This window comes from Oenanthe melanoleuca, chromosome Z (genome assembly GCF_029582105.1).
Source record: "Oenanthe melanoleuca isolate GR-GAL-2019-014 chromosome Z, OMel1.0, whole genome shotgun sequence".
In the NCBI taxonomy this organism is placed as follows: domain Eukaryota; kingdom Metazoa; phylum Chordata; class Aves; order Passeriformes; family Muscicapidae; genus Oenanthe; species Oenanthe melanoleuca.
The window spans coordinates 76,174,366-76,199,619 of record NC_079362.1 but is presented as its reverse complement, the minus strand read 5'-3'; the positions used below and the strand labels follow the sequence as shown (position 1 = coordinate 76,199,619).

The following is a 25,254-nucleotide window of genomic DNA, read 5'->3' as shown; positions in this document are numbered from 1 at the left end:
CTTTGGTAAAAACCATTTTTTTGTCTTCATAGAAAACATGAAGAATGTTTGAAGAAGGCTTAACCTTTTGCTTGATAGCCACTTAGTTTATGGACTTGAGTCATAAAACTCCTTCCAACTCGACTAAACCTTTATTTTTTCAGCTGTTTTAGTAACAACTGGCCTTCAAGGCATTTTTTATATATTAGAACCTGCTTTCATTTCTACAGAACCTTCTGTATATCTGTACAACTTTTCTGTTCAATTTTCATCCTTCCCAACAATCTGCCTGTAAATAACCAGCTTTTTATTCCACTTCTCTCCAAAATAATGAAGTTAAGGGAAGGACTGCTCCAATGTGTTTCCTGCAGAGACCCTACTAGAAGTTTTGCTCAGAATGAACCAGTTAAGGAAAGGCCTTGAATGTGTTTGCTAGAGGGACCCCAGTGAGAGTTTTGCTCTAAATGAACCAGGTAAGGGCAGCACTGCTCCAATGCATTTCCTGGAGGGAACCCACTGGCAGTTTTGCTCACCCAGTCAAGAGCAGCACTGCTGGGATGTGTTTCCTGCAGGAACCCCACTCAGTTTTGCCCAGAATGAACTGGTTCAGTGCAGCACTGCTGGGATGTGTTTCCTGCAGGAACCCCACTCAGTTTTGCTCAGAATGAACTGGTTAAGAGCAGCACTGCTGGGATGTGTTTCCTGCAGGAACCCCACTCAGTTCTGCTCAGAATGAACTGGTTCAGTGCAGCACTGCTGGGATGCGTTTCCTAGAGGAACCCCAGTGGCAGCTCTGCCCACTCGTACCCCAGTGCAGGGTGTGCTCCCCTGTACCCCTGTACCCCGGTGCAGGGTGTGCTCCCCTGTACCCCGGTGCAGGGTGTGTCCCCCTGTACCCTGTAGCCCGTACCCCGGCGCAGGGTGTGCTCCCCCTGCAGCAGCTGCACCATGGCAGTCTGGGTGGCAGGCACGATGACAATGCTGCCATCCTGTACCCCTGTACCCCTGTACCCCTGTAGCCCGTACCCCGGCGCAGGGTGTGCTCCCCTGTACCCCTGTACCCCGTACCCCGGCGCAGGGTGTGTCCCCCTGTAGCCCGTACCCCGGCGCAGGGTGTGCTCCCCTGTACCCCTGTAGCCCGTACCCCGGCGCAGGGTGTGCTCCCCCTGCAGCAGCTGCACCATGGCAGTCTGGGTGGCAGGCACGATGACAATGCTGCCATCCTGTACCCCTGTACCCCTGTACCCCTGTAGCCCGTACCCCGGCGCAGGGTGTGCTCCCCTGTACCCCTGTACCCCGTACCCCGGCGCAGGGTGTGTCCCCCTGTAGCCCGTACCCCGGCGCAGGGTGTGCTCCCCTGTACCCCTGTAGCCCGTACCCCGGCGCAGGGTGTGCTCCCCCTGCAGCAGCTGCACCATGGCAGTCTGGGTGGCCGGCACGATGACGATGCTGCCATCCTGTACCCCTGTAGCCCGTACCCCTGTAGCCCGTACCCCGGCGCAGGGTGTGTCCCCCCCGTACCCCGGCGCAGGGTGTGCTCCCCCTGCAGCAGCTGCACCATGGCAGTCTGGGTGGCCGGCACGATGACGATGCTGCCATCCTCGCGGCCGCACGCCAGCCGCCCGTGGGCCGGCATGTAGACGCTGGCGGTGACTCGCAGCGGCTCCCCCGCCGCGCTCAGCTGGTCGATGATGCCCGCGGGGCGGGGCTGCAGCTGCTCAAAGGCCTCCTGCAGCGACATGGACCTGGCTGTGGGCAGCCCTGGGGGAGAAAACACAGCGTCAGCTTCTTCCTGAGCCCCGGAGCTCTTGGCCCCTACTCGTCGGGTAATCTTAAACAAAGCAAAGCAGCTAATAGTTGCTAAAGGTTACTTATTACAAAGCACATCTTATCACTCTCAACAGGCAATAGCAAAAAAACAATGGCAAGCAATGGCAAAGCAGCAGCAATGAGCAAATGGCCAGAAGCCAGAATGGCTGAAAGCAACAACTCTTCTGAATACATACTGTATATAGGGTTTTCCCCACAAGCTGACACAAACTCAGACCATCACCTATTAGAATTCCAGTTTCTGCATCACTCCTTAACCTATTAGAATTCCAGTTTCCCCACCACTCCTTAACCTATTAGAATTCCAGTTTCCTAGCACACCAGGTTACACCTAGAGCTATGCACACAATCTGTCTTGTTCTATCTACAATATTCTTACTGTAGCTCTATTATGTCTAAGTGTACAGCTGTGGGCCTGGAGCCTCAACTGGAGATATCAGTATGTTTCACCCTTCAGTAGAACACTCACTGCTGCTGTGGTATTTGAAATCTTTTACTTACTAAAAGCACTAGAACTCACCTCAAACCTATTCAATCCCTGCACTCTGATTTCTCTCTGAAGAATTCAGAGAGACCCCCAACATCACAGAATTTAGGATTTGCTGAAATTAATTAAAACTGGATAGAGAGATAGGCCTCACTGGAATTTTTAAGTTGGCTCAGCTGTGCTTGCAATGAGAAAAGAAGATGGTCCAGAGAAACACAAAGATGTGCCTTTTGATCAGGTACCTTTAGCACCCTGCTGCTGCTCCAGGGTGTCAGGCAGGCTCCACATGCTCAGCCTCCCCGAGGAGTCCCCTTGGATCAAGAGCCTGTAGGAAAACTCTCTCTGGCCACAGAAGAACCGAGTCACTGGAGGACATATCAGGAGCTGTTCAAAAATGAGGAACAAGCTCAGCCCCAAGCTCCCTTCCTCTTACAGCAGGACAAAAGCCAGCACAGCCCATGAGGAAAGCTCCAGAGAGAGAGGTGTACCTGCTTCTCTGCCCTGTCCAGCACGCTGTACAATACAGGTGGATTCAGGTTTTCCACTGCTTTCCCCACATCCCTGCGGAAGGAATCGCTGGCTGGGAGGCAGCTGGGGGGAAGAGCAAAGAAAGGAGGAAATTCCTCGCACTTCAGGAGTGATTCCTGTGGGTGCTGCTCCCATCCTTGTGCTCTGACCATGTGAGGGCAAGGAAGGAGCTCCCACATGATTCAGATGAAACACTATCTCTACCCAGAACAAACACATCTGCCCACCACGAAACTGTCAGAAGGAATGTCTTTGATTTTACTCCTGTCATTTTTATGGCAAATTTTTCATTTATTTTATAGTTTCGTATTCACATCTCCTCCCTCGCTGGACCAATATTTCAGTAGTTCTTCAATTAATTCTGTTCAGTTCAAATTGATAAAAAATTAAATAAATGTTGTTTTTTTTTGTGGAGTACCTGGCTGGTAATTTATAGATGAAACTTTGCCCATCCTCTGTCCACACAATCACTTTGTCAGCTGCCACAAAGTCCCCACCAGTCCAGGTCTGCTCATTTTCACTGGGCACTGAGCATAAGAGGGAATAATCTCCAGCATCAAAAACCTGAGAGGAAACAGGAAACAAAGTCTGCTGTTATTAACCAATTAATTACACACTAAAATGCCCAGGCAGCAGCTGATTTTGGGTTCAGTATCACAGATGATGTTTGGGTTGGAAAAGCCCTTAAGGGCCATCTTGCTCCAAAGCTGCACCACAGGCAGACATGGATTGAATACCTAGCAGAGGTACACTAGAGAGAGCTGGAGCAGCCTGGTGTGAGTGTTTTCCTGCCTTACCCTCCAGTACTTGGAGCACACGAGCAGCAGCGAGCGCTGGGTGAAGGTGCAGAAGGAGATGCTCTGGCAGTTCTCGCAGTAGATGGGCTTGGACTCCTCCTCAAACACTGGGGTGGTGTCCTGCACAAACACAACCACACTCAGCCAGCTCACAGACTGCAGATTGCCATGGGAACCCAAACCCTTTTATTCTGTCACTCCTCCTGAGCAGATCTGAAGGAGCACGTGGTGCCCAGTTTGGGCACTCCAATCTCCCAGATTCCCCAGCAGGGAATTAGTGGTGCTGGCCTTGCAGCCAGCCTGGGAGCTGGAATGAAGCAGATTCCACTCCTAAACAGGTGACTTTTCCTTTGGCAAGAGGTTTCTGGGAAGAGCTGATTTACCACAGGTCTGAGACCTGGGGCAAATCCCCTTTAAGACTTTTGTTCATGAGTACCCAGGAAATGCCAAATAACAGGGAGCTGGAGATAATTCAGTATATAAAATATTCCCAAAAATTGTATGGTCTGCCCAGCAAAGTATTAACCCAAATCACTACATGGTACAAATAAAAAACAAATTTGGAAAAACTGGACATAATCCTACACTTAATTTGGAAATCAGTTATGAATTCTGACAGCAATTTAGATTAGTTAAGGACAATTCAATAAGCTGATTTTCCACTATCAATGAGGAAAAAGACTATCAGCAAATCAGGAACAGAACCCTCCATCCCAGCAGGAAGTGCCACTGCTCCAGCTGCCTTTGCCTACCTGCACCCGACTGACTTCTGAGGTGATGATCCAGACCTTGAGGATGCCAGTCACAGACACAGCCACCACAGTGTCCTCTGGGAACACAAAAACCTGCTCACCTGGCTGCCCCTGAGCACAAATGAAAGCCTGACCCCAGCACCCCAAGAGCATTGCAAAGGGAATGGTGTTTGTGGAGATGGGCATGGAACAAGGAATAATGAAAGGCTCATCTCCAGTTGTTCCAGCAATTGATTTGTTTTTTATTGATTATTTGTTGTGGGGATCAGAGCTGAGCTCTCCCAGCCCAGGATTGTGGGAATGTCCAGTTTCCAACTGCTGCTGAGCCTGAACTCAGGGAAGAAGTCCTTCAGCCAGGATGTTCTCCCAAACCTCTCCCCAACAGGAAGGCCCAAACTCATCTGGCAGAAACCTGAGCCCCCCAGATTAACAGCAATTAGCAGAACAGAGCCAGTCTGTGCTCAGGTGGCACCTCAGCTGCTGCAGCTGCAGCAGGACTCCCAGGGGGGCTGTGGCAGTGTCCAAGGCCAGGCTGGACAGTGCAAGTGTCCCTGGCACAGGAAACACTCACCTTGGGTCCTGCTGGAGCGGATGATGGCCATGGAGCTGATCCAGTCAGGAGAGATCTTGGATATCAGAGAATAAAGAACCTCAAGGCTGGTTGCATCCACCACCAGAATCTCGGGATAGTGCCCGTGGCACAGGAGCCTCCCTTCACGCTGTGTGCCCACTGTGAACTGATAGAACTGCCCAGAGGGAACAAACACAAATGGGAATCCATGCAGGACAGAACCCCTCGGACCCATTTCCCATCCCAGGAGGACATTCCCACTCTGCCATGGCTGCCAGCACTCACCTGGATGCCTGTGTGGGCACAGGCCAGCTTGGTGAACTCAATGCACCTGCCATCATTCACATCCCACAGGCACATCTCCCTGGAACACAGGAACCCACATGGAACCCTTCACACTGGGAGCAATTCCATTGGAACATTTATTAGGGATTATATCCATTGTATTAGACAGGCCAGCTTGGTGAACTCAATGCACCTGCCATGGTTCACATCCCACAGGCACATCTCCCTGGAACACAGGAACCCACATGGAACCCTTCACACTGGGAGCAATTCCATTGGAACATTTATTAGGGATTATATCCATGGGATCTAGACAGGCCAGCTTGGTGAACTCAATGCACCTGCCATCATTCACATCCCACAGGCACATCTCCCTGGAACACAGGAACCCACATGGAACCCTTCACACTGGGAGCAATTCCATTGGAACATTTATTAGGGATTATATCCACTGGATTAGACAGGCCAGCTTGGTGAACTCAATGCACCTGCCATCATTCACATCCCACAGGCACATCTCCCTGGAACACAGCAACCCACATGGAACCCTTTATATTGGGAGCAATTCCATTGGAACATTTATTAGGGATTATATCCATTGTATTAGACAGGCCAGCTTGGTGAACTCAATGCACCTGCCATGGTTCACATCCCACAGGCACATCTCCCTGAAACACAGCAACCCACATGGAACCCTTTATATTGGGAGAAACTTCATTAGAACATTTATTAGGGATTATATCCATGGGATCTAGACAGGCCAGCTTGGTGAACTCAATGCACCTGCCATCATTCACATCCCACAGGCACATCTCCCTGGAACACAGGAACCCACATGGAACCCTTCACACTGGGAGCAATTCCATTGGAACATTTATTAGGGATTATATCCACTGGACCTAGAGAAACTCAAAATCAATGGTGCTTTCCAGCCCTAAATCCACACAAGCTCCTATGAGGATAAATTACACAACCTGCAGGAGTTCAAATGAGCAGCTATTACCCACTTTACAGTACCTTTTAATTTAAAACTTTGTATTCAGTTTAACCAGAACAGAATCTGTGAGACAGATAAACTCCTGATGAAAACACACTTTGGATTTAAATCCAATGGAAAGAACCCTGAAATTGGCCCAAGGTGTAAATTCTGATTTTGACACATTCTTCCCTTCAATTCCTTGATAAAGGTTATTTAGGCAAATCATTCCCTACTTTTTCTGGATAAAAAGATCTCTATTTATTTGGATATCAATTGCACAATAAATCTTTGCTGCTTCTACTTCCAAGCTGCTGCTCTATGATTAATAAATACAACCAATCAAAAAATAAAATATATTTGCTGAGGAGTATTTTTCTTGAGGATAAAAATCAAGCACAAATTCAGGACAAATTCCCATTATTGCAATTCTGCACATCAACAAACAGTTAGAAACTCACCCACTCTCTGATGCACTCACTATATATTGCTTTTCACTGGAAGCTGAGGCCTTGGATAAACAAGTAACTGAGGCTGTGTGACCAAAGAGCAGAGCCCTGGGATTGATCTGGGACCAGGGAAAGAAAACAGGCAGTCAGAATCACCCAAATGACCAGCACACCCATATCCCAGCTTTCCACTTCATGTGTTTTATACCCATTAATATGTGCACACACAATTAATTAACACAGCAGTGGATGGATCATCTTGGGAGACTTTCTGCTTCACACAGGAATGAGAATTTGGGGGGAAAAAATGCATTTTGCAAACTCCTCTCAATATTTACGGATCAGGGGCTGAATTGGCTGTGTTAGATTTAAATTGAGTTTGGCTGATTGAAAATGATTGTGTTGCACATCAAGTTGAGTTCCTGTATATCCATAAACAAGGGGAGAGCGATTTGGGACAGGGAATGGAGCGCCAGGAAAAGGGGGACTGGCTGGGAGGAAGGAAGGAAGGAAGGAAGGAAGGAAGGAAGGAAGGAAGGAAGGAAGGAAGGAAGGAAGGAAGGAAGGAAGGAAGGAAGGAAGGGTAAATCCATCACCTGCAGGTCAGGAGCCAGGTCCCAGAGGCAGATCTGGCCGTCATGGCAGCCGGTGACGATGACGGAGCCGTCCACCAGCAGCAGGGAGGACACGCAGTGCGTGGGGGCGCGCCGGCCCCACAGCACGATGGGCAGCACCAGGCTGTTCCCTGCCATGGCCGTGCAGCGCCTGTGATGGGACAGGAGGGCATCAGCCACGGCCCGGGCTGCTCCCTCATGTGTTTGTCATCTCTCCCCTCACGTCTCTACCTTCCTGTTCCTCCTGTCTCTGGCATCTTGTCCCCTCACGCTTCCCGCCCTTTTTCCCCCTCACGCTTCCCGCCCTTTTCCCCCTCACGCTTCCCGCCCTTTTCCCCTCACGCTTCCCGCCCTTTTCCCCCTCACGCTTCCCGCCCTTTTCCCCCTCACGCTTCCCGCCCTTTTCCCCTCACGCTTCCCACCCTTTTTCCCCCTCACGCTTCCCGCCCTTTTTCCCCTCACGCTTCCCGCCCTTTTCCCCCCTCACGCTTCCCGCCCTTTTCCCCTCACGCTTCCCGCCCTTTTCCCCCCTCACGCTTCCCGCCCTTTTCCCCTCACGCTTCCCGCCCTTTCCCCCTCACGCTTCCCGCCCTTTTTCCCCCTCACGCTTCCCACCCTTTTTCCCCCTCACGCTTCCCGCCCTTTCCCCCTCACGCTTCCCGCCCTTTTCCCCTCACGCTTCCCGCCCTTTTTCCCCCTCACGCTTCCCGCCCTTTTTCCCCCTCACGCTTCCCGCCCTTTTCCCCCCTCACGCTTCCCGCCCTTTTCCCCTCACGCTTCCCGCCCTTTTCCCCCCCTCACGCTTCCCGCCCTTTTTCCCCTCACGCTTCCCGCCCTTTTCCCCTCATGTTTTTGCCATCTTTTCCCCTCATGTTTTTGCCATCTTTTCCCCTCATGTTTTTGCCATCTTTTCCCCTCGTTTCCCACCCTTTTCCCCTCATGTGTTTCCCACTCTTTCCTCCTTCCTTCCCGGGGGGGAGAAAAGGGCACCGGCGGCAGCTCCATGCAGACATGTGCCCAAATCCCTCTTTTTGGAGTAATTTAGAAGTAAAACATGCTTTAAGCCCCGGGGCTGAAGCAGTTTTTATAACCCTGATGTTATTATATCCTTGCTACACAGACATTCAGGGTGGAATATGGAATATCCTGCCTTAGGTGAAATCAAGCCTGTATAATCCACTGATAAACTGGATCCTGGCCACTCTCCAGCAGGAAATAGCCCCAGCACTATCTTTACAGCAATGTTTTGGATCTTCCAAACATATTGACACAAAAAACACAGCGGGATTTCAATTGTCCCCAGGCCAAAATGGTCTCAGTGACTGGGAATAGAAACTTAAGTTGTGGCAATAAAACCCACTTGGATTTGCACAATACTTAAACCCCACAACAGCCCTCTGTTTGTGGTAGCAACATTCCCAGCTGGTCGAGCACTTCCACGATTTCAGAGCTGAGGTTTCCTTATCAGTGAAAAGGCCGTGTTAAATAAATAACCAAACACTCCTTGTGGGTTATCCTGAGGAGGGTTATGCTCTGAACTCACCCCAGCTCTGATTTAGAGGAGCAAGGGCAGGATAATGAAAGGCTAAGGATTACACACGGATCAATTGGGGGGTTCCCACAAAATCCACATCACAAAATCAGCAGTGTCACACCGAATGACCCTTCCCACTAAAGCAGCTGGCTTCTGGCAGCCCATCTCCATTAAAAGCCATTTAATTAGGAGCTCGGATTCAACAAAGACCAAGAATCCACACTGCAAACCACACCTGGCCCTGCAGAGTTAATTGTTATGCAATGCTGGATCAATTGCTACGTCTGGATCATCACAACACAGAGAGAGAAATTAATTCAGCATTAAAAACAACAGGGTGACAAACAAAGAGCTACAATTAAGCCAGGCTCGATTTGCAGGGAAATCATCACAAAAAAGGAATAAAAGCAGCAAGGAAGTGTCCAGATGCAACAGAACAAAACACAAATATCAACAACAAAGCCACCCACGGCAAACAGAAATACCCACCCGATTTTTGTGAGGAAACAACCCAAAAAATGACTAAACCAGAGCTGAAAAACACCAACAAACAACAGCAAAATCCCTTCCCACTCCTGTGCTGTCCTCCTGGTCCCAGTTTGGGGAACAAGCCAGTGTTCTGTGTCCCCTGGCTGACAGAAACAGCTGCATTTTTTAATAAATGCAGCAATTCCCCTACAGGGCACAGAATTACTGCTTGGGATCCTGCATTTAATGACTCTGCATTTAAAGCTGTCACTGAACGCTGCCAAAGCCACACCACTCCGAATAAAGGGAATTTCCAAAAGGAACATACAGGAGGATATGACAACCTACAAGAGCATTAGCACACAGCTAACCTAAGAGACTCCAGACTTTCCATGCAGAAAACACATTACCAGCCCCCTGACAGTCCCATTTCAAAGACACTTCTCAGAATATTGCACAGCAAAGCTCTGGGAGAGAGAGGAAAAAGAAAAACTACCTTTTTCCTTCTAGCTTTGGACTGTGGCAGCGCAAGGCCTTCATAAAAAACTTCCTTTTCAGGAAAAGCCACATTTTACCTCCCCAGGAACTGGGATTCCAGAGCTTAGCCCCAGCCAACTGCAGCCCTGCCAGCACCAAAATCCCTTTTTGTCTGAAAACAATCAATAATTCCATTTTTTTGACATCAGTGATGACAAAGAACAGGAGCAAATCAAAACTGTCCCAGTGCCAAACAGATCCAAAACCAAGCAGGGAATTATTCCACACCAATTCCCACATTCCAGCCATTCAGCACTGCCCCAAACCCACAATTTCCTGCAGAAAAAGGGAACTTGGAAGTGCAAAATGGAGATGCCACGAGTTAAGTTCTTCCTGTTAATGCTTCTGTCTCCATGGGGTGAATTTGTCTCTACCACTTCCACAAGTGCCAAAATTGTGGTTTTCTTCCCAAGACACAATAAAGCAGATTATTCTGTTATCCTATGCACACAGGGATATACACACATATCTAATCATCCTTGCATTTCTTCCCTCCACTTTCAATTTTCTAACAGAAAAATCTTACAAATAACAACAAATAAAAATACAGAAATCATTCTAATCTTATACATGCAGTAAATGCAGGGATGTGGGAATACACATAACAATACTACAAATAAAACAAATGCAGGGATGTGGAAAAACACCTTCCCAAAAGCAGGATTTTTGTAACATTTAGACAGAAAGCAATTATTTAAAGGAGGAAAAGAACCAAAAGAATGTTAAATAATGTGTTAACCTGGCAGAATAATCCAGAGACTCTTTGAACTGCTCTGCTTAAAGATTTAGGCACATTTGATAATCCCGGATCAATTCCTATTTCAGTCAAGCCACTAAACTGATTTTTCAAGTACGAGGTATTAAATCCTGCATCCCAGACTCAAGGAAACACCTTTTCAAGCTGCCTACCCAGAAATCCACAGGATGGATTTTTTACAGAATAAATCCATGGGAGGAGGAGGTAAAACAGAAGGAATTCCACCTTTCTTACCCCAAATTAACTCTTCCCAAACACTTCTAATGCCGTTAATTAAGGAATTAATCTCAGAAGTTGTGCACACAACAATAACCTGTCTCCAAAACACTATTAAATAGCACAAAATAGCGTTAAATAATATAAAATAGCTACGAATGGGCTATTCATGCAATGAAAAATCCAACGATTTTAAATTTAATGGCAGCTTAGACTTTCTATTCGTTACTTGGGGATGGAAAAAAGGGACCATTGAGGGAGTGAGAATACAACAAGGAGGTTCCAAACCAAGCCAGAGTAGGAAATACTAATTTGGGAGACGAGATTGGAGTTAATTAACACCCTCGGAAGCCACTCGCAGGTTTTCCCGGTGCTTCACTTGATGACACACTGAACCCAATGTAATTTTTTTCCTGTTTCAAGCTGTCACAAAGGACAGTTATCCAAAGCAGCTGGAGAACTCCAAATCCCATTGCTGGGTTCCAAGAGGGCACAGGGAAAGGGAAATAAAACGGGGAAGGCTGCGAGGCAGCAAAAAATGGGCATTAAAGTGAATTTAAGCCTCCCAAAAAGGAGGAGGGTGAGGAGAGATGGAAACCACCCACTGATAACCGCTGGTCCTGAGGGGAAAGCTGATGAAATTGTAAATCCAATCCTGCTCCGTTAACAGCGAGGGCCGCTCCCGGTGTCCCGGGATATCTGGGCTCCTGAATCCTCGGGTTACCGAACCCTCGGGCTCCCGAACCCTCGGCTCCCGGCCAGCCGGGCCCGGGGATCCCGGACCGTTCCCGCAGCCCCCTCACACTCCTGGCGCCAATGCTGAGGAGGCATGCGGAGAGCCAGGCGCTGAGCCCAGCCCTCCCGCCGGCAGCGAGCCCTTCTCCCGCCCCTTTCCCCGGTGGAACCTGCTGGGTGCCGGTCCTGGTCCCGGTGCCGGTCCCGGTGGCTGTCGCGGCCCCGCCGCGCTCGGTGCGGCAGCGGCCGGATGACACCGCCTCTCGCGACACTGGCGTAAAGCTCCCGCCGGCGCACTTGACGGCAGGCGCCGCCGCCATGGCAACCGCGGGGAGCCGGTGATTACTTGCCTACTTAATTTATTAATTAGCAATTACTATTAGCCTTATAAATTACAACAGAATGCTGCTTTTTTGTGTGGAAAAGCGGAAATGTGAGACATCCTGAAGTGACACTTATTATGTTGTGGTACAAAGTACGTTGGGAAGTTGTCAGCGCCAAAGTGCTGGCTTTAATTTTCGGTTTTATTTTGCTTGTTCATCCCCATAACGTTAATAAAAAACGAGTTCATGACGAAACTACTAAATTTTTATGCTCTAATTTCAAGGCTCGTCTCCCCTCACGGAATACCCACGCATTGCCCGTTCCCAAGATGGCCGCCGGCGTCGCTCCCTCACGCATTGCCCGTTCCCAAGATGGCCGCCGGCGTCCCTCCCTCACGCTTTGCCCGTTCCCAAGATGGCGGCGGCGGCGTCGCTCCCTCACGCATTGCCCGTTCCCAAGATGGCGGCGGCGGTGCGCACTCACGCATTGCCCGTTCCCAAGATGGCCGCCGGCGTCGCTCCCTCACGCTTTGCCCGTTCCCGAGATGGCCGCCGGCGTCGCTCCCTCACGCAGTGCCCGTTCCCAAGATGGCGGCGGCGGTGCGCACTCACGCATTGCCCGTTCCCAAGATGGCGGCGGCGGCGTCACTCCCTCACGCAGTGCCCGTTCCCAAGATGGCCGCCGGCGTCTCTCCCTCACGCATTGCCCGTTTCCAAGATGGCCGCCGGCGTCGCCCCCTCACGCAGTGCCCGCTCCCGAGATGGCGGCGGGCGGGAGCGGCGCGGAGCGGGGCGGGGCGGCCGCGCCTGCGCCCGTGCCCGTGGCCGTGCCAGCGGTGCATGCCGGGCGCCCTGCCCGCCGTGACGCTGCACATCGCAGCCGGCGCCGCCACCGGGGCCCGCGGCCATGGCGGGCGTGAAGGTGATCGCCAACGACACCGAGTTCCAGCCCGAGCTGAGCGCCGCCGGCTCCCGCCTGGCCGTGGTCAAGTTCACCATGAGGGGGTGAGTGAGGGCGGCGCGCTTCTCCGCGCGCTCATAACATCTACATCGGATTCGTTTCTGCATTAAATTCCTTTTTTTTTTTTTCCCGCCGCGCCGCCAGCCCTCAGGCGCTCTGAGGGAGCTGCGCTGCTTGAAAAGGCTGCAAACTGATGGCAACAGCGCTAAAACACCTAAAAACTCGGGAAAACAGCTCTCGTGCCCCTAAAACTTGGCTGGATCCGCACCCATTGACCAGACAAGTGGATTATCCCCTTTCCCCTCCTCAGCAGTGATGAGTTTGTCACCAGAGAAACCTCGACGTGTCAATTATTGCCATTAATCTGGAATTAGAATAGTGATGATCTCGGGTGTTTGGGGCTTCACGGGGCACCTCATTGTCTGGCTGCTGCCTCTTAGTTGGGTTTTTTTCTTTTTTATTTTCGTTTCTCTTTCGCGGTGAGAAACTCCCTTTACGGGAATCGGTGGAGCTGAGCGCTTCCTGCTGACACAGAATGAGTAAAAAATGCATATTGCAGTTAAACCAACAGAAACTAACCCTGTCCTCCTGAATAAATGTGGCATAACTGGTTACAGGTGCAAATGAGATTTATTGTGGGAAGGATTTTATGGTCCCTGACCATTAAATATTTCTATTATGTGTAAATATAATTTTTCCCCAGGAAGGAGGCAACATGGACTAATGATATTATTTTTATTAATAGTATTTTTTACTGATTTTTGCCCTCCTTTGTAACACTTTATCAAGCAGCACCGTGGTAAAGATGCTGCAGGTAGAGAGGTTATTTTTCCAGCATGATATTGGGGATGTTCTGGTTGTGTTTTGGGCATTGAGAAATAAAAGCAAGGTGGAATTTCAAATGTCACTTTTTGCCCAGGTGTGGCCCTTGCCTGCGGATCGCTCCTGCCTTCAACGCCCTCAGCAACAAATACCCACAGGCAACGTTCCTGGAGGTGGATGTGCACCAGTGCCAGGTGTGTGCCCAAAAATGCTGCTGCTCTCAGGGCTGGGGAGGGCTGGGGTGCACTGCTGTGTGCCCCAAAATCCTGCTGGTGTATGGAAGGGGCTGGGGTGCACTGCTGTGTGCCCCAAATCCTGCTGGTGTATGGGAGGGGCTGGGGTGCACTGCAGTGTGCCCCAAAATCCTGCTGCTGTCAGGGCTGGGGTGCACAGCTCTGTACCCCACAGTCCTGCTGCTGTCAGGGCTGGGGTGCACAGCTCTGTACCCCACAGTTCTGCTGCTGTCAGTGCTGGGGTGCACAGCTCTGTACCCCACAGTCCTGCTGCTGTCAGTGCTGGGGTGCACAGCTCTGTACCCCACAGTCCTGCTGCTCTATGGGCTGGGGTGCACAGCTCTGTACCCCACAGTCCTGCTGCTGTCAGTGCTGGGGTGCACAGCTCTGTACCCCACAGTCCTGCTGCTGTCAGTGCTGGGGTGCACAGCTCTGTACCCCACAGTCCTGCTGCTCTATGGGCTGGGGCTCACAGCTCTGTACCCCACAGTCCTGCTGCTGTCAGTGCTGGGGTGCACAGCTCTGTACCCCACAGTCCTGCTGCTGTCAGTGCTGGGGTGCACAGCTCTGTACCCCACAGTCCTGCTGCTGTCAGTGCTGGGGTGCACAGCTCTGTACCCCACAGTCCTGCTGCTGTCAGTGCTGGGGTGCACAGCTCTGTACCCCACAGTCCTGCTGCTCTATGGGCTGGGGTGCACAGCTCTGTACCCCACAGTCCTGCTGCTGTCAGTGCTGGGGTGCACAGCTCTGTACCCCACAGTCCTGCTGCTGTCAGTGCTGGGGCTCACAGCTCTGTACCCCACAGTCCTGCTGCTCTATGGGTTGGGGTGCACAGCTCTGTACCCCACAGTCCTGCTGCTCTATGGGCTGGGGTGCACAGCTCTGTACCCCACAGTCCTGCTGCTCTATGGGCTGGGGTGCACAGCTCTGTACCCCACAGTCCTGCTGCTGTCAGTGCTGGGGTGCACAGCTCTGTACCCCACAGTCCTGCTGCTCTATGGGTTGGGGTGCACAGCTCTGTACCCCACAGTCCTGCTGCTGTCAGTGCTGGGGTGCACAGCTCTGTACCCCACAGTCCTGCTGCTGTCAGTGCTGGGGTGCACAGCTCTGTGCCCCACAGTCCTGCTGCTCTATGGGCTGGGGTGCACAGCTCTGTACCCCACAGTCCTGCTGCTCTATGGGCTGGGGTGCACAGCTCTGTACCCCACAGTCCTGCTGCTGTCAGTGCTGGGGTGCACAGCTCTGTACCCCACAGTCCTGCTGCTCTATGGGCTGGGGCTCACAGCTCTGTACCCCACAGTCCTGCTGCTCTATGGGCTGGGGTGCACAGCTCTGTACCCCACAGTCCTGCTGCTGTCAGTGCTGGGGTGCACAGCTCTGTACCCCACAGTCCTGCTGCTGTCAGTGCTGGGGTGCACAGCTCTGTACCCCACAGTCCTGCTGCTGTCAGTGCTGGGGTGCACAGCTCTGTACCCCACAGTCCTGCTGCTGTCAGTGCTGGGGTGCACAGCTCTGTACCCCACAGTCCTGCTGCTGTCAGTGCTGGGGTGCACAGCTCTGTACCCCACAGTCCTGCTGCTCTATGGGCTGGGGCTCACAGCTGTGTACCCCACAGTCCTGCTGCTCTATGGGCTGGGGTGCACAGCTCTGTACCCCACAGTCCTGCTGCTGTCAGTGCTGGGGTGCACAGCTCTGTACCCCATAGTCCTGCTGCTGTCAGTGCTGGGGTGCACAGCTCTGTACCCCACAGTCCTGCTGCTCTATGGGCTGGGGCTCACAGCTCTGTACCCCACAGTCCTGCTGCTGTCAGTGCTGGGGTGCACAGCTCTGTACCCCACAGTCCTGCTGCTCTATGGGCTGGGGTGCACAGCTCTGTACCCCACAGTCCTGCTGCTGTCAGGGCTGGGGTGCACAGCTCTGTACCCCACAGTCCTGCTGCTCTATGGGCTGGGGCTCACAGCTCTGTACCCCACAGTCCTGCTGCTGTCAGTGCTGGGGTGCACAGCTCTGTACCCCACAGTCCTGCTGCTCTATGGGCTGGGGTGCACAGCTCTGTACCCCACAGTCCTGCTGCTGTCAGTGCTGGGGTGCACAGCTCTGTACCCCACAGTCCTGCTGCTGTCAGTGCTGGGGTGCACAGCTCTGTGCCCCACAGTCCTGCTGCTCTATGGGCTGGGGTGCACAGCTCTGTACCCCACAGTCCTGCTGCTGTCAGTGCTGGGGTGCACAGCTCTGTACCCCACAGTCCTGCTGCTGTCAGTGCTGGGGTGCACAGCTCTGTACCCCACAGTCCTGCTGCTCTATGGGCTGGGGTGCACAGCTCTGTACCCCACAGTCCTGCTGCTCTATGGGCTGGGGCTCACAGCTGTGTACCCCACAGTCCTGCTGCTCTATGGGCTGGGGTGCACAGCTCTGTACCCCACAGTCCTGCTGCTGTCAGTGCTGGGGTGCACAGCTCTGTACCCCACAGTCCTGCTGCTGTCAGTGCTGGGGTGCACAGCTCTGTACCCCACAGTCCTGCTGCTCTATGGGTTGGGGTGCACAGCTCTGTACCCCACAGTCCTGCTGCTGTCAGTGCTGGGGTGCACAGCTCTGTACCCCACAGTCCTGCTGCTCTATGGGCTGGGGTGCACAGCTCTGTACCCCACAATCCTGCTGCTGTCAGTGCTGGGGCTCACAGCTCTGTACCCCACAGTCCTGCTGCTGTCAGTGCTGGGGTGCACAGCTCTGTACCCCACAGTCCTGCTGCTGTCAGTGCTGGGGTGCACAGCTCTGTACCCCACAGTCCTGCTGCTGTCAGTGCTGGGGTGCACAGCTCTGTACCCCACAGTCCTGCTGCTGTCAGTGCTGGGGTGCACAGCTCTGTACCCCACAGTCCTGCTGCTCTATGGGTTGGGGTGCACAGCTCTGTACCCCACAGTCCTGCTGCTCTATGGGCTGGGGTGCACAGCTCTGTGCCCCACAGTCCTGCTGCTGTCAGTGCTGGGGTGCACAGCTCTGTACCCCACAGTCCTGCTGCTGTCAGTGCTGGGGCTCACAGCTCTGTACCCCACAGTCCTGCTGCTGTCAGTGCTGGGGTGCACAGCTCTGTACCCCACAGTCCTGCTGCTCTATGGGCTGGGGTGCACAGCTCTGTACCCCACAGTCCTGCTGCTCTATGGGCTGGGGTGCACAGCTCTGTGCCCCACAGTCCTGCTGCTGTCAGTGCTGGGGTGCACAGCTCTGTACCCCACAGTCCTGCTGCTGTCAGTGCTGGGGCTCACAGCTCTGTACCCCACAGTCCTGCTGCTGTCAGTGCTGGGGTGCACAGCTCTGTACCCCACAGTCCTGCTGCTCTATGGGCTGGGGTGCACAGCTCTGTACCCCACAGTCCTGCTGCTGTCAGTGCTGGGGTGCACAGCTCTGTGCCCCACAGTCCTGCTGCTCTCTGGGAAAGGAGCAGGCAGTGAGAGCTGCAGTGCCAGCGGTGCACTCCCTGCAGCACACAGCACAAATCACAAATTCAGCGCGCAGAGCTGGGGCTGCCCCGGCCCAAGCAGTGACCGGGACTCGTTTGTGCCGCCAGGGCACGGCTGCCACCAACAACATCTCGGCCACGCCCACGTTCCTGTTCTTCAGGAACAAGGTGCGAATTGACCAGTACCAGGGCGCCGACGCCGTGGGGCTGGAGGACAAGATCAAGCAGCACCTGGAGAACGACCCGGGCAGCAGCGAGGACACCGACATCCCCAAGGGATACGTGAGTGCCTCCCCCGGGTTCTGTCGGGGTGCCTGTGTAGCTCAGCTGCTAAAAATCCTGCTTGAAGTCAGGTCTTTGGGTTTTAGGCAAAGCTGCCTGAGAAAATCACTAGTGTGGGTTTGCTTTTCCAGAGAAAATTAAAATATTGGCATGTACACATTTATTATTAATGAAAAATCTCTCTAGTCATTACAAAGAATTTTTGTGTCCTGTGATAAACCTTTTCATTCTCAGCCATCCCAGCCTGAGTTCCCAAACATTTAATGAAGTTGAAATGTCTCATTCTTTTCCTACCATTTGCTGGGTTGGTGGTCCTGAAGGCACTGACTTTGTGTTTCTTAAAAGAACCAACAGTAGAACTGAAGGCCCAGGAATACTTGGGGAAGGCCTGAGTGGCACAATACAATAATGATTAGAATGCCCTGAAGGGCTGCAGTTCATTGAAGCTGTTGAGCGTGGGCACCAGCTGGGGGGCTGTGTGTGACCCCAGCGGGGTGTGCAGCGGCTGTTGGTGTCCCCACCCTGCTGCCTGTCCCCAGATGGACCTGCTGCCCTTCATCAACAAGGCTGGCTGCGAGTGCCTCAACGAGAGCGACGAGCACGGCTTCGAGAACTGCCTGCGCAAGGACTCCTCCTACCTGGAGTCGGACTGTGACGAGCAGGTGTGTGCTGGGGGAGCTGCACTGCAGGGATGCACTGCAGGGACTGCAGGGATGCACTGCAGGGGTCACTGGGGGCTCCAGTGCAGGGACTGCAGGAGCTCCAGTGCAGGAACTGCCTGCGCAAGGACTCCTCCTACCTGGAGTCGGACTGTGACGAGCAGGTGTGTGCTGGGGGAGCTCCAGTGCAGGGATGCACTGCAGGGACTGCAGGGATGCACTGCAGGGGTCACTGGGGGCTCCAGTGCAGGGACTGGGGGTCACTGGGGCTCCAGTGCAGGGACTGCCCTTTTCCCTGCTGGCATCTCAAGGGAATTGCAGCATGTGTGGGTTCAATCCCTTACCCCAACTCCCTGTGCAGTGTTCTCTGAAATGAAGAACCCAATGTATAATTGTGGTTGTTTTCCCTCCACAGCTGCTCATCACTGTAGCTTTCAGCCAGCCTGTCAAGCTTTACTCCATGAAACTGCAGGGGCCAGACAATGGTGAGTGCTGCAGACAGAACTATTTATTACTGATTGCTAGGTGAAGATTATAGCTCGGTACACAAATATAACTACTGATAAGTATTTGATAACAAATGAAGTATTTACTGGGGTTTGATGCCCTGCAGGGAGACAGTGGGTGCAGTTCCAGGCTGAGCCACCCTCACCTTTCCCTGTGCAGTAACAGCTTACAGCGCACACAGATCCCATCCCATCCTGCCATGGAGCAGTGCACCCAGGGAACCCCACCGTGTGTTTCCTCCCAGGCCAGGGACCCAAACTGATCAAGATCTTCATCAACCTGCCCCGCTCCATGGACTTTGAGGAGGCGGAGCGCAGCGAGCCCACGCAGGCGCTGGAGCTGGGCCCCGAGGACATCCGCGAGGAGGGCAGCATCCAGCTGCGCTACGTCAAGTTCCAGAACGTCAACAGTGTCACTGTGAGTGCTGGGGTAACAGTGTCACTGTGAGCTGGGGTAACAGTGTCACTGTGAGCGCTGGGAGGAGGGCAGCATCCAGCTGCGCTACGTCAAGTTCCAGAACGTCAACAGTGTCACTGTGAGTGGGCAGCAGTGTCACTGAGTGGGCAACAGTGTCACTGTGAGTGCTGGGGTAACAGTGTCACTGTGAGCTGGGGTGGGGCAGGATGGCAACAGTGTCACTGTGAGCGCTGGGAGGAGGGCAGCATCCAGCTGCGCTACGTCAAGTTCCAGAACGTCAACAGTGTCACTGTGAGTGGGCAGCAGTGTCACTGAGTGGGCAACAGTGTCACTGTGAGCTGGGGTGGGGCAGGATGGCAACAGTGTCACTGTGAGAGCTGGGGTAACAGTGTCACTGTGAGCTGGGGTAACAGTGTCACTGTGTGAGCTGGGGTAACAGTGTCACTGTGTGAGCTGGGGTAACAGTGTCACTGTGAGCTGGGGTAACAGTGTCACTGTGAGCTGGGGTAACAGTGTCACTGTGAGAGCTGGGAGGAGGGCAGCATCCAGCTGCGCTACGTCAAGTTCCAGAACGTCAACAGTGTCACTGTGAGTGGGCAACAGTGTCACTGAGTGGGCAACAGTGTCACTGTGAGAGCTGGGGTAACAGTGTCACTGTGAGTGCTGGGGTAACAGTGTCACTGTGAGTGGGCAACAGTGTCACTGAGTGGGCAACAGTGTCACTGTGTGAGCTGGGTGGGGCAGGATGGCAACAGTGTCACTGTGAGCTGGGGAGAGCCCCTGGGCTGGGGACAGGGACTGCCACCAGGGGTCACTGTGCCCCTTGGATGGGGACAGGAACTGCACAGGGACCTGCCATGGGCTGTCCCAGCTGTGCAGGGACAGGAACTGCACAGGGACCTGCCATGGGGTGTCCCAGCTGTGCAGGGACAGGAACTGCACAGGGACCTGCCGTGGGGTGTGTGAGCTGTGCAGGGACAGGAGCTGCACGGGGACCTGCCATGGGGTGTGTGAGCTGTGCAGGGACAGGAACTGCACAGGGACCTGCCATGGGGTGTGTGAGCTGTGCAGGGACAGGAACTGCACAGGGACCTGCCGTGGGGTGTGTGAGCTGTGCAGGGACAGGAACTGCACAGGGACCTGCCATGGGGTGTGTGAGCTGTGCAGGGACAGGAACTGCACAGGGACCTGCCATGGGGTGTGTGAGCTGTGCAGGGACAGGAACTGCACAGGGACCTGCCATGGGGTGTGTGAGCTGTGCAGGGACAGGAACTGCACAGGGACCTGCCATGGGGTGTGTGAGCTGTGCAGGGACAGGAACTGCACAGGGACCTGCCGTGGGGTGTGTGAGCTGTGCAGGGACAGGAACTGCACAGGGACCTGCCATGGGGTGTGTGAGCTGTGCAGGGACAGGAACTGCACAGGGACCTGCCGTGGGGTGTCCCAGCTGTGCAGGGACAGGAACTGCACAGGGACCTGCCATGGGGTGTGTGAGCTGTGCAGGGACAGGAACTGCACAGGGACCTGCCATGGGGTGTCCCAGCTGTGCAGGGACAGGAGCTGCACAGGGACCTGCCATGGGGTGTCCCAGCTGTGCAGGGACAGGAACTGCACAGGGACCTGCCATGGGCTGTCCCAGCTGTGCAGGGACAGGAACTGCACAGGGACCTGCCATGGGGTGTCCCAGCTGTGCAGGGACAGGAACTGCACAGGGACCTGCCATGGGGTGTGTGAGCTGTGCAGGGACAGGAACTGCACAGGGACCTGCCATGGGCTGTCCCAGCTGTGCAGGGACAGGAACTGCACAGGGACCTGCCATGGGGTGTGTGAGCTGTGCAGGGACAGGAACTGCACAGGGACCTGCCATGGGGTGTGTGAGCTGTGCAGGGACAGGAACTGCACAGGGACCTGCCATGGGGTGTCCCAGCTGTGCAGGGACAGGAGCTGCACAGGGACCTGCCATGGGGTGTCCCAGCTGTGCAGGGACAGGAACTGCACAGGGACCTGCCATGGGCTGTCCCAGCTGTGCAGGGACAGGAACTGCACAGGGACCTGCCATGGGGTGTGTGAGCTGTGCAGGGACAGGAACTGCACAGGGACCTGCCATGGGGTGTGTGAGCTGTGCAGGGACAGGAACTGCACAGGGACCTGCCATGGGGTGTGTGAGCTGTGCAGGGACAGGAGCTGCACAGGGACCTGCCATGGGGTGTCCCAGCTGTGCAGGGACAGGAATTACCCACGAGGTGCTCACTGACCTCCAATCAATATTAATTCAGTTCCTGGCAGATCCCAGTGGTGCTGGGATTTCTGAGGTGAATGGGAAATCCCAGCTGGGGGGTTTTGAGCCCTGCCAGGAGAGAACAGTGCTCTGTAATCACAGACAGATTGTCACAGGGAATTCTCCTGTCACACACCCCAAAGTTGTGTTGTTTTTCCCCCTGCAGTTGTTTGTCCAGTCCAATCATGGTGACGAGGAGACGACACGAATCACATATTTCACATTTATTGGCACTCCAGTGCAGGCCACCAACATGAACGACTTCAAACGAGTGAGTCCTGCAGGAATGGGGGGGAATGGTCCTGGGGGGACACAGATCCTGGGGTAAAACAGCAGCTCTGTTTTTCTGGGTTTTTTCTGGGTTTTTTTCTGGTTTAATTTGGGTTCTATTTCCTGGGAGAAAAAAAAAAAAAGGATTTGTGGGGAATTTCTTTGGGTTCTATAAAAATGGATTTCTGGGGGATTTATTTGGGTTCTATTCCCCAAGAGAAAAAAAAATGGATTTCTGGAGGATGTATTTGGGTTCTATTCCCTAGAACAAAACCCATGAATTTTTTGGGGTGGATTTCTTTGGATTCTCTATTCCCTATGATTAAAACCCTTTAACCCCCCTTGGGCAATCCCAGACTCCAAACTTCACTCCTGTTTTTATTTCTCTTGCAGGTAGTGGGTAAGAAAGGAGAGAGCCACTAGGAAGCAGCAGCACTGGAATTGCAGATCCCCAGTTCCCACTTTTCTCTCCAATCCTGGATAACTGCTTGAGACCAGGGACTCACTTGGATTTCCTGCCATTCCCAATAAATCATTGCTCTCTGTGCTCCTGTAAATAAAAATTCCTGACTTTTGCCAACTTGCAGCTGCTCATTCCAGCCATTTCCTTCCACTGGGAATTCCCAGCTCTGCTGAGAGTTCCACATCCCAACACAAGGAGGATCCAAAGTTTTTCTGGGTTGTTATTCCCACAAAATCATTCTTGGGCAGGAGTAACCTCATCACATGTTTAATTCCCTTTAAAATCAGAGATTTGAAATCATCATTCCATTAATTCCTCAATTCTTTGTGTCCCAAATTCCGTTTTTTTTTTTCCAGGCTGGGATTGGATGTTGTTCCTTCCTTTCACTGGGTGGTTTCCCTCTCTCTGATTTTAGTAAGGGAATTATTTCTGACAAATGAAATTAATTTTTCCATCCTCATTGGGATTTTAGGGCACATTTCCAATGGCAAGTTGGATTTTTTTTTGTTTCTGTTGTGGGTTTTTTGTTTGGCTGGGTTTTTTGTGTTTATTTTATTTTATTTTATTTTATTTTATTTTATTTTATTTTATTTTATTTTATTTTATTTTATTTTATTTTATTTTATTTTAATTTTTTATTTCATTTTATTTTATTTCATTTCATTTCATTTTATTTCATTTCATTTCATTTCATTTTATTATTTTATTTTATTTTATTTATTTTATTTAATTTCATTTCATTTCATTTTATGATTTTATTTTATTTTTTATTTTTACTTTATTACTGCATTCAATTCCATTTAATTCTCTATTTCCTGTGGCTGTTTTTCCAGCAGGACGCCACGAGGTGGCGCTGCTGCTTTTCCCATACACGACTTGCCTGAAACCCAAATTTTAATGACGTTAAACTTAACCTTGTCGCATTCCCAAACAAAAAAATTCCCTTTTCCCTGAATTCCACTTGCATTTCCCCCTGTGTGAAATCCCATTTCATGGGTGAAACATCCATGCCCTGCTCACAAACACAAATATTTATTTATCCCACTGCTCACATTCTGCTCTGGCATTTCTTGTGGTTTAAACCTCTCTGTTGTTTTTTTTTTCCTGCAAAAATTACATTTAAATCAGCAAATTTAAATAAATTTACCAACGCTCCTGGTGCTGCAGCTCCTGAGGATGGAAAACGAGCTGCTGGAAAGGTGATGGAGAAAATGCCCCAAAATCTCCTTCCCAGGCTGGAAAACTTGGTGCTTTACATTTTTTATTTATTGGTTTGATTCATATCAAAATTAGCAGGCCAAAGAACTCACAATGGAAAGGGAAAAAGGGAAAGGAAAAAGGGAACTTGGAAGGGAAAAGAGAAAAGGGAAAGGAAAAAAAAGGAAAATTGGAAGGGAAAGGAAAGGAAAGGAAAGGAAAGGAAAGGAAAGGAAAGGAAAGGAAAGGAAAGGAAAGGAAAGGAAAGGAAAGGAAAGGAAAGGAAAGGAAAGGAAAGGAAAGGAAAGGAAAGGAAAGGAAAGGAAAGGAAAGGAAAGGAAAGGAAAGGAAAGGAAAGGAAAGGAAAAAAGAAAATTGGAAAGGAAAGGGAAAATGGAAGGGAAAATGAAAAGGAAAGGAAAAGGAAAAAGAAAAGGGAAAGGAAAAATAGAAGGGAAAGGGAAAATAACAGCAAAAGGGAAAGGAAAAGGAAAGAAATAGGAAAATGGGAATTGTTCTGTACTGGGATGGGATCAGGGCAGTGTGTGTGTGTGTGTGTGACTGGGAATTGTTCTGTACTGGGATGGGATCAGGGCAGTGTGTGTGTGTGTGTGTGTGTGTGACTGGGAATTGTTCTGTACTGGGATGGGATCAGGGCAGTGTGTGTGTGTGTGTGTGACTGGGAATTGTTCTGTACTGGGATGGGATCGGGCAGTGTGTGTGTGTGTGTGTGATTGGGAATTGTTCTGTACTGGGATGGGATCAGGGCAGTGTGTGTGTGTGTGTGTGCAAAGCCTTTAATGGCAATCGGGGTCTGAGCTGGAAATTTGGGGTGTAAAACCTTTAATGGCAATCATGATTAGAGCTGGAATTTTGGGGTGTTAAACCTTTAATGACAATTAAGATCTGATCTGGAATTTTAGGGTGTAAAGCCCTTAATTACAATTAAGATTAGAGCTGGAATTTTGGGGTGTGTAAAGCACAAACAGAGGCGGCATTTCCAGATTGTTTGAGCTGCAGTTTTGGGGTGTGTAAAGCACAAACAGAGGTGGCATTTCCAGATTATTTGAGCTGCAGTTTTGGGGTGTGTAAAGCACAAACAGAGGCAGCATTTCCAGATTATTTGAGCTGCAGTTTTGGGGTGTGTAAAGCACAAACAGGGGTGGCATTTCCAGATTGTTTGAGCTGCAGTTTTGGGGTGTGTAAAGCACAAACAGAGGCAGCATTTCCAGATTGTTTGAGCTGCAGTTTTGGGGTGTGTAAAGCACAAACAGAGGTGGCATTTCCAGACCCTGGATCCCACAGGATCCCAGGGAATTTGTGGTGCCATCCCGTGGGTTTGGAGCAGCCCGGGAGTGGAATGAAACAATCCTGACTGTCCCTTCCCACCCAAGCACTCTGGAATTCCCCAGTCCCACCCAGCAGAGCCTCACCTGAATCCTCATTAGCAGCAGGCACTAATTGTGTTCCTGTGAGCCTCTGGCCATGCATCCCCTCAGGATGGCTCTGTGTCCAGCTTCAGATCCCTGCTAAAAACCAAACTGCACTGGCATCGATGATTGCCACTGTTTCCCGACGGAAAAATAAATGTCTAATCGTGTTGTCATAAATAGAAATCCATAATGCAGAGAATTTTATCCTGTGTGACTTTCTGGTATCTATAACATTATATATAACCATTATTGCCCCTACATACACACAGAGTTTGATGAATTCCCAACTGTTTGCTGGAGCTGCTGCCCACCCCGAGTTCTCCATTTGGAACAAATCCAGGCACTGGATTTCCTTTGGGAAACCCTCCCAGGCACAGGAATCTGTGCGGGGCATATTTAAACCCACATTTTAAAGGGCCGCTGGCTATTTTTGGGGC

The 25,254-nt window shown here is 51.8% G+C and overlaps 2 protein-coding genes across 3 annotated transcripts in view; one reads left to right on the top strand and one right to left on the bottom strand.

Moving 5' to 3' along the window:
- The window catches only part of WDR7 (WD repeat domain 7), a 45,918-nt gene extending 34,121 nt beyond the window's left edge, over window positions 1-11,797 (bottom strand). The window contains exons 1-11 of one of the 2 annotated variants that reach the window (XM_056513794.1): window positions 11,686-11,797; window positions 7,251-7,419; window positions 6,667-6,773; window positions 5,230-5,308; window positions 4,945-5,119; window positions 4,374-4,450; window positions 3,622-3,741; window positions 3,243-3,388; window positions 2,785-2,887; window positions 2,539-2,680; window positions 1,501-1,740 (exon numbers count right to left, since the gene is read on the bottom strand). In XM_056513794.1, the coding sequence (XP_056369769.1) occupies window positions 1,501-1,740; window positions 2,539-2,680; window positions 2,785-2,887; window positions 3,243-3,388; window positions 3,622-3,741; window positions 4,374-4,450; window positions 4,945-5,119; window positions 5,230-5,308; window positions 6,667-6,773; window positions 7,251-7,406 (1,345 nt within the window). In that variant the 5' untranslated portion in view covers window positions 7,407-7,419; window positions 11,686-11,797. The remainder of the gene's footprint in view (window positions 1-1,500; window positions 1,741-2,538; window positions 2,681-2,784; window positions 2,888-3,242; window positions 3,389-3,621; window positions 3,742-4,373; window positions 4,451-4,944; window positions 5,120-5,229; window positions 5,309-6,666; window positions 6,774-7,250; window positions 7,420-11,685) is intronic. The other variant, XM_056513795.1, reaches the window with a different exon arrangement.
- An 815-nt stretch (window positions 11,798-12,612) lies between these two features.
- On the top strand, window positions 12,613-22,304 carry TXNL1 (thioredoxin like 1). The gene is made up of 8 exons (XM_056513808.1): window positions 12,613-12,843; window positions 13,719-13,815; window positions 17,420-17,593; window positions 18,133-18,255; window positions 18,668-18,737; window positions 19,004-19,176; window positions 21,621-21,725; window positions 22,118-22,304. Exons 1-8 carry the CDS (start codon window positions 12,746-12,748, stop codon window positions 22,145-22,147), a joined length of 870 nt encoding a protein of 289 aa, XP_056369783.1. The 5' UTR covers window positions 12,613-12,745; the 3' UTR covers window positions 22,148-22,304.
- The last annotated feature ends 2,950 nt before the right edge of the window (window positions 22,305-25,254 follow it).

Excerpts from the sequence above, each read along its gene's own strand:
- TXNL1 (XM_056513808.1), top strand. The coding sequence starts at position 12,746 with ATGGCGGGCGTGAAGGTGATCGCCAACGACACCGAGTTCCAGCCCGAG. Across the intron at positions 17,594-18,132 it reads CCGACATCCCCAAGGGATAC|ATGGACCTGCTGCCCTTCAT; the intron begins GTGAGTGCCTCC and ends GCCTGTCCCCAG. Across the intron at positions 18,738-19,003 it reads ACTGCAGGGGCCAGACAATG|GCCAGGGACCCAAACTGATC; the intron begins GTGAGTGCTGCA and ends GTTTCCTCCCAG.